This window comes from Cottoperca gobio, unplaced genomic scaffold (assembly GCF_900634415.1).
Source record: "Cottoperca gobio unplaced genomic scaffold, fCotGob3.1 fCotGob3_355arrow_ctg1, whole genome shotgun sequence".
Lineage (NCBI taxonomy): Eukaryota > Metazoa > Chordata > Actinopteri > Perciformes > Bovichtidae > Cottoperca > Cottoperca gobio.
Genome location: NW_021166954.1, coordinates 9,091 through 17,626, shown reverse-complemented (window position 1 = coordinate 17,626; position 8,536 = coordinate 9,091). Strand labels below are relative to the sequence as shown.

Below are 8,536 nucleotides of genomic sequence, written 5' to 3'. Positions count from 1 at the left end.
TCACTGTCTGTCCCTATCGTTAGTTCACTGACTGTCCCTGTAGTTAGTTCACTGACTGTCCCTTTAGGGAGTTCACTGTCTGTCCCTGTAGTTAGTTTACTCTCTGTCCCTGTAGTGAGTTCACTGTCTGTCCCTGTAGTGAGTTCACTGTCTGTCCCTGTAGTTAGTTCACTGTCTGTCCCTGTAGTGAGTTCACTGTCTGTCCCTGTAGTGAGTTCACTGTCTGTCCCTGTAGTTAGTTCACTGTGTGTCCCTGTAGTGAGTTCACTGTCTGTCCCTGTAGTTAGTTCACTCTCTGTCTCTGTAGTGAGTTCACTGTCTGTCTCTGTAGTTAGTTCACTGTCTGTCTCTGTAGTTAGTTCACTGTCTGTCTCTGTAGTTTGTTCACTGTCTGTATTTCCCTGTAGTGAGTTCACTGTCTGTCCCTGTAGCTTGCTGAATGACTTGTAATGTGATGTAATAACAAGCTGAATATTAAAGATTAACATTAGTTGTGTAAATAATATTTAATCTAGAAGACGTTTAATAAAAAGTTTGTGTGTTTAGTTTTAAAGACGCCATCACGTTTGCTAAAAACTACTCGTTCGACGTGTTCGTTGCGGTGGGCGGCGGCTCCGTGATTGACACCTGCAAAGCAGCCAACCTGTACGCATGTCACCCTGACGCCGACTTCCTGGACTTCGTCAACGCTCCAATCGGGAAAGGGAAGCCGATCACCGGAGCGCTGAAGCCGCTCATCGCAGGTAACCACGTTGAGGTGGAAGCTGATAGGACGGTTAGCTGAGGAGAGGAGGCGGGGCCAGGATGATTGACAGCTGATTGTTTAGGCAACAGGGTTTAATTTTTTTGTTGCCATATTTAATTATTATGAATTGAATATAAACAGTTTATGAAACACAGCTGTTAAATAAATGTGGAGGTTGAACAATATTTAAAATGTTTTATAAATTAATGTTATTAAATATTATTATCAAACATAATGGTAGTTTTTACAGACAGGTGTGTAGCAGTGACGCTGGCTTCTCCATCTTTTCTTGTCTAATCTGTAATCTTCTGTTCAAGGTTCCCCGACAGTAAAGCTTCATTAATATGTTTGTTTTTCTCTCGTCTGTATTTGCACGTCAGTTCCTACGACTGCAGGCACCGGCAGCGAGACCACCGGAGTCGCCATCTTTGACTATGAGCCTCTGAAAGCCAAAACGGGTAAAAATTAGACTTTAATTTTCATCAGAAGTAAAGAAAAGACTTTGAAGACTTTGAAGACATTGCTGACGTCTATAAACCTCGTGCCTCACTGTGACCATTTCATTGTTAATGTTTCGATCATATTGTACATACAGCTGTTAATGCAGATATCACACATCTATTAAGAGTACGTCCTGTAATAAAGTGTGTATCCAACATCTTGCTTTCTCTGGTCTCAGCTTCACATCTGGATCAGAATTGAACTTTTTACTGTTTGGGGCAAATACCTTCTGTTTCCATAGTTTCCTGCTCAAACTATACGAAAGTGGAAAATAATTTTATTTCGACCTTTATAAGGACTCTATATCAACTATTTTAAAGTGAGGCACGAGGGTTAAAGTCTCATCAAAGTGACAGTCTGAGCTGTGATTGGTTGTCTGTGTTCAGGTATCGCCAGCAGAGCCATCAGACCAACTCTGGGCATCGTGGACCCGACGCACACACTGAGCATGCCCGAGAGAGTCGCCGCCAACAGCGGCTTCGACGTCCTCTGGTATATAACAAATTAGTAGATCACAAAAATACTTCACAATATCACCATTCTCCTGTTTGAGCGTTGAGCACGAGTTGCATTGTGGGAGATCTAGACAGCGAATTGGACGACATTTATGATGGTGGTGGGGAAATCAACGAGGGCGTGTTGGACAACCGATGAAATGCATCCGTGACCTCTGACCCTATTTTCCCATCAGAGGAACTTCCACCAACAGTCTCAGAACGACGAGTTAATGATGAGACAGACGGAGACGCAGTGAACTGTCTCCATGAATAGCCACTAAGTCTAGAGATTAATTTCACAGAAAGTATAAATGTGTTCTGAATTTCTTAACATATTAGTTACTTTATTAATCAGATTTGTATTTAAAAAGTACTTTATATTTAATTGATCACATTGGAGTGGACGCTGGCGTTGTTTGCTCGCCGCTTCTCCGTCTGGATAAATGCAAGATTATTGATTGATTGATAGATAGATACTTTATTTATCCCGAGGGAAATTCAGGCATCCAGTAGCTTAAAACATTTAAACAATTACCCATCTACCCCCCCCTCCCGCCATTACAAATGTACATTTCAAAAAGTAAAGTATTCTTAGCAGCTTTTTGACCGACCAGTCTGGTAAAGCTCTATTTCACTGTTTGGGTTCTACCCACCGCTGTCTGGATCTCTGTTCGCCATGTGAAAGTTTCTGTGTTGTCCTACCTGTTGACACCTGAAACACCTGGGCAGCCAGCTATCTCCCTGCTAGCCACCACTGCAGTCATCAAGCTGCAGGTCACTCACTAGCTGCTAACGCTCGCAGTTGCCCGGCTACCTGCTCTGCCTGCATGTCTTCAGTTCTCTATTAAACCTCAGGCTGCTCATCTCCATTCCTCGTTCCTTCTCACACGCCACGCTGTGGACTAGCCTGCAGTGCCTGACGCTTTGGTCAGCTGCCGGCTAACTTCTCCGGGCTCTGCGCTCCTTCGCTCCTGCCTGGCATGGCACTGAGGTACTCCGCCGCGAGGCTCCTCCAACTCAACAACCACTCCACTCCACCATGCATCTCTGTCATCAAAAACCACGGACTTCTATGACGGCCCAGATACATCCACCGAGGCTCCGGCCGCAAGTTTGTTTACTCCCAGACAGGTCACTCCATCCCCGCGCTCTGGTCAGCTGAGCGCACTCCCACCCGTCGTTTACGTCATCACAACAACACAAGCCCTGTTTGCAATGAGTCCATCCACACCATGCAAAGCAACATGAAGCTCACTCTGTTCAGTACTCGGTCCCTCAACAACAAAAGCCACATTCTGAACGACTTCATTCTGGACAATAAGCTGGACTTTCTCTGTCTGACTGAAACCTGGCAACAACCTCTGGACTATCTCTCACTCAACTTCACTACTCCCAATGGATACTCCTACATCAATAAACCACGCTCGGAGGGCCGAGGTGGTGGAATTGCCATAATACACTGACAGGGCATCAAGACCAGCCTCATCTCCATCTCATCTGCTCCTTCATTTGAACACCTGGCTTTCAAACTCTCTGGTCACACACAGTTAGTCATGGCGGTTGTCTACCGCCCTCCCAAACCACACCCATTATTCCTCTCTGACTTCTCCGACTTTCTGACCCAGCTCTGTTCTCTGTCCCCCTCAATCCTCTGTGATTTCAACATCCACATGGATTCCACTGACTCCACATTAACCGCTGACTTAACTGAAATGCTCAACTGCTTTAATCTCGCTCAACACGTCAACTTTCCCACCCATAACCGTGGTCTCATTCTGGACCTTGTCTGCTCTACTGGACTAAACCTACATCATCTATCCGGCTCCGACCCCACCCTCTCCGACCACTTAGCCATCACCATGACCGTCAACATTCCCACCCCAGCACCAAGGCAAAAACGCATAATCAACTTCCGTAAGCTAAACTCTGTTTCACCTACCTCGCTCTCATCCTTCCTCTCCGAAAATATGTCCACCTCTCTCTTCGGCGACCTGCGCAGCCCCCCTGACCTCACAGACTACTACAACCTCACTCTCTCCTCCTTCTTCGACCAGCTTGCACCTATAAAAACCAAAACAATTTATTTCACCCACTCTGCTCCCTGGTTTACCCCCGAACTCCGCCTGATGAAAACCCGTGCTTGCCAATTTGAAAGACTCCGCAACAAAACAGGTCTCACAATTCACTCCCAAGCCTACAAAGACCACCTTCAGCTGTACAAAGACGTCCTCTCCCGCACCTGCTCCACCTATTACTCTCAAATACTCTCTGGCTAAAACACTCTTCTCCACAATAAACAAACTCCTCAGCCCCCTGGACACCACCTCCCAGTCATTCACAGTCGACAACTGTACCCCTTTCCTCTCATTCTTCCGAAGCAAAGTAGACGACATCTACAACAGCTTATCCACCACCTGCTCCCCCTCAAACCACCTGTCCCTCCTTATCCTGCCAGCCCCTGTCTCAGTTCTCCCCAGTCTCCCCTACTGACCTCTCTGAACTCCTCACAGGAATGAAAACTGCCACCTGCACTCTGGACCCCATCCCCTCCTGCCCTCCTGCTCTCTCTCCACTTATCACTACAACAATAAACTCCTCCCTGTCTACCGGCACCGTCCCACCATCCCAATCGCCGCGGTCACCCCAATCCTGAAAAAATCTGGACTCAACCCTGACACACCAAATAACTTCCGACCAATCTGCAACCTACCCTTTCTGTCCAAAGTTTTGGAACGCGCTGTAGCCTCTCAACTGAAACATCACCTCTCTACCAATAACCTGTACGAAACATTCCAACCACAGGACTGAAACTGCACTCCTCAAAATCACCTCAAAACCCCCTCCTCTTCATCCTGTACCTGTTCCCCCTTGGTCACATAATCCGCAGTCATGGTCTCAAATTCTACTGATTTGCCGATGATATCCAGCTCCTCATCTCCACCGCTCCTCACTGTATCCTGACAAACTGCATCACGGAAATAAAATCCTGGCTACAAATCAATTTCCTAAAGCTAAACTGAAAATTCCGAAATCATCATCATTGGACCAAAAATACTTACCAAATCCACCCACAACATCACCATCGACGGTTCCTCAGTCTCCACCTCCCCTCACATCCGGAATCTTGGCATCATCTTTGATCAAACCCTCTCATTTGACAAATACACTCAACATCTCACCAGACGGCCTTCTTCCATCTTAAAAACATTGCCCGTCTCCGTCCATCCCTCTCCTCCACAGCTGCAGAAACCCTCATCCATGCCTTCGTCACCTCCTGTCTGGACTCCTGTAACAGCCTCCTCTATGACTCACCCGCAAAACTCATCAATAAACTCGAACACATCCAGAACTCTCACCCCCTCCCGGACCCGTGACCACATCACCCCCGTCCTCTACAAGCTCCACTGGCTCCCCATCCTCCAGAGAATCCAGTACAAGATCCTCCTCATGACCTACAAATCCTCCATAACCTGCCCCCTCCTACCTGACTGACCTCCTCCACAGACACACTCCCACCCGCAGCCTCCGCTCTGCTGCTGCTAACCTCCTGTCCCCCCCCATCCTCACCAAGCTCAGATCCTGGGGGGGACAGGGCCTTCTCCATCGCTGCTCCACCCTCTGGAACTCTCCACCTCAAACCCTCATAGACTCACCTGTTCAACACGACCATCAACCTCTGACCTCTTCTGCTCATCCTCACTTTTTCTTTTCGTTTGTTAGTTTATATATTTATCTTTGTGTCGCTCACTCTGTGAAGCGTCTTTGAGTTTCTAGAAATGCGCTATACAAGTCTAATGTATTATTATTATTATTATTATTATTAAATGTGTGTTTTATTTCATTATTTATATGTATTATATTTTAATTAGTGTGGTTTTATTTTCTTTAGTTTTTTATGCTGTAGAGTATGGGGGTTTAACCATGCGCCTGATAGCAGTGAGTTGTTGCTAGTTAGTCGTTATTTTCATGGTGTGAATAAACCTACAATAGAAAGGATGATATTATAATAATAATAATAATAATAATAATAATAATAATAATATTATTATTATTATTATTATTATTATTATTATTATTATTATTATTATTATTATTATTATTATATGAAGTGATATAATAACATGATAATCTGTGTTTTATTTTGTCAGTCATGCTCTGGAGTCATACACCGCTCTGCCCTACAACCAGCGGAGCCCCTGCCCCCCCAACCCCATCAACCGGCCCGCCTACCAGGGCAGCAACCCCATCAGTGACGTCTGGTCCCTCCACGCCCTCAATGTGGTCGCCAAATACATGAAACGGTAAATAAAGAACCACAGAGGACCCGAACATGATCCCTGAGGAACTCCTACTCAGATGCAGAGCTGCAGTTTTCATGGTTTTAAAACTTTATTACATTTGTTTGTGTTTTAGCCATCTGAGGTTGTTGGAAGGATTTAACAGTTTTTAGATTTATGAAATTTATCCAGATCCCACAAGTTGTTGAAAATTACTTCAAATGTAAAAAAAAAAAACAATAACAAAAAAGATCCTCAGTATTCTCAAGTAAAATCAATTTATTTTTATTTTATATAAATCAAAAGATTTACTAAAATTTAAAGAAAAATGTATAAAAGATAACGTGAAATCAGTCAGAATCACCTGTAAATAACATTTTCTGGTATGCAACAACTTTGTAGTTAACCTCTTAACCGGTGATCTAAACGGTTTTGAGATCACAATCACAACAGCAGGTACAGAAGGCATCTCACACAATCAAACCCATAACTTTGAGCCAACTCACCTCTGAAGTCTCATCATAATCTTGTAATCAGTAATAATCCAAAAAGAAACACTCCTGTGTCAATGTAGAGGTTCAATATATCGTTTCCAGTAAAAAATATATCCATCTTTATTTTCGCGATGATACACGCTAAAAACGGCACATAGCAAGCTATTAGCGCTATTTTGATATTTGCTAACTGGATGCCGAACTCTGACCTTTCGATTGACACTTCATTTGAGCCAATCGGAGCTTCCATGCCTTATCGACAACCTTCAAGAGCCAATCAGTGTCAACTTGATAAAGAAGTGCAAGCCGTCTTCTTTTGTTTACAGACAGAGCCAGCAGCAGCCCAGTCTCCCGGGGACTCGCAGAGTGTATTTTCTTCAGATTCAGTATATTCAGACCACTATTACTCAGTGAAAGAAGCACTTGGAGTGATTCTTCACTGTTTTGCAAGAACAATAAGAGAGTTATCTTTTGATTGACACCAAAATCCTGCAGCTGGTGCAAATTGTTGAAGAGCAGCTTATAATATACTTTGGGTATGTTTGTAGGTATTTTCGGGTAAAGTCCCCCCCTGTAAGAGGTTAATATTATTAAACAGAAATCTGATCATGATCATGAAAAGGATTCTTCTTAACGTCTGTTTGACTGATGGAGAGTTTGATTGTTTGTTTGTTTACAGAGCGGTGCGGGACCCCGAGGATCTGGAGGCTCGGTCCAGCATGCACCTGGCCAGCGTGTTTGCCGGCATCGGCTTCGGAAACGCCGGAGTTCATCTGTGGTGAGAAACTTTGGAGTGAACTCCTGGATTTGCATGTTAGTTGTTCATTTTCAAGTGGCAAAAAGCTTAATGTGCAGATAATCCATTCAAAATGCTTTCAGTGTATTATAACCTGTAGAGGCACCTAAATTACATCTTTATTAGTCGCTAAATTAATGTAATTTAAGGAAAAATAACACAATTTTCATAGCGAAGACTAAACAGAAACCTTTTCTCTGCAGCCATGGGATGTCGTATCCGATCGCTGGTAACGTGAAGACTCATTCAGCGAAGGGTTACAGTGTGGATCACGCTCTGGTGGTGAGTGATGGGATTACACCGAACATTAAAAGTTATAATTTTAAAAACGTGTCATCAAAAGATTTCACTCAGGAAGTCCCTGAAATCCAAATGTTCAACAAGTCCATATTTCTTTCAAACCAGTGAAGAGAAGTTTAAGAGTGAAATGTTAAACTGGAGAACCACAGAGGACCCAAACAGGTTCCCTGAGGAACTACTGCAGATTTAATCATCACTGTGTTTTTGTCGTTTTTAACTATCTTCTGTGTGTTTTACAGATTGCTGTCTGTTTACAGAATTCAAAAGTAAATGAAAAAAAAACCAACTTATTTTTATCTTTAATTTGTGTAAAAACGTCACTGCATGCACAACACATGAACAGACAGACGACAAACGAAGAGTAGACGAAGTACAGTGCAGGGGGTTGAGTGTGCTAAAAAATGTCAAGAAGTAAATGATAAATAAGGTGCCAAGCTCACTCAGGCATTAATGATTCTGACAGAAGCAGAAAGCATTAATGTCGTTCATTAAAAATTTTAACTCGTGTGTGTCCTCAGCCTCACGGCCTCTCAGTGGTCCTCACGTCTCCGGCCGTCTTCAACTTCACAGCCCCGATGTGTCCGGAGCGTCACCTAGAGGCTGCAGAGATCCTCGGTACCTTTTTAACTTTTCAATTGTTCACCCTACTGTACCTGATGAGGGCAAGTGTCCACCAAGCAGAACCCTCCAGGTCTGAACGTGAAGCCAAAGCTGAAGCGTCTTAAAGCTGCAGTCTCTGTAACATCCAGCAGGAGGAGACTCCTCTGTAATATCCAGCAGGAGGAGACTCCTCTGTAACATCCAGCTGGACATCCAGCAGGAGGAGACTCCTCTGTAACATCCAGCAGGAGGAGACTCCTCTGTAACATCCAGCAGGAGGAGACTCCTCTGTATCATCCAGCAGGAGACTCCTCTGTAACATCCAG

At 44.2% G+C, this 8,536-nt stretch overlaps 1 protein-coding gene across 1 annotated transcript; it reads left to right on the top strand.

Annotated features, from left to right (window-relative positions):
- Positions 1-439: 439 nt before the first annotated feature.
- On the top strand, positions 440-8,225 carry adhfe1 (alcohol dehydrogenase iron containing 1; the record flags this gene model as incomplete). The annotated part of the gene is made up of 8 exons (XM_029427676.1): positions 440-456; positions 547-743; positions 1,126-1,203; positions 1,633-1,738; positions 5,892-6,044; positions 7,194-7,292; positions 7,514-7,592; positions 8,129-8,225. Coding segments are annotated over exons 1-8 (826 nt in total), but the record flags the coding sequence as incomplete, so codon positions are not given.
- Positions 8,226-8,536: the final 311 nt, after the last annotated feature.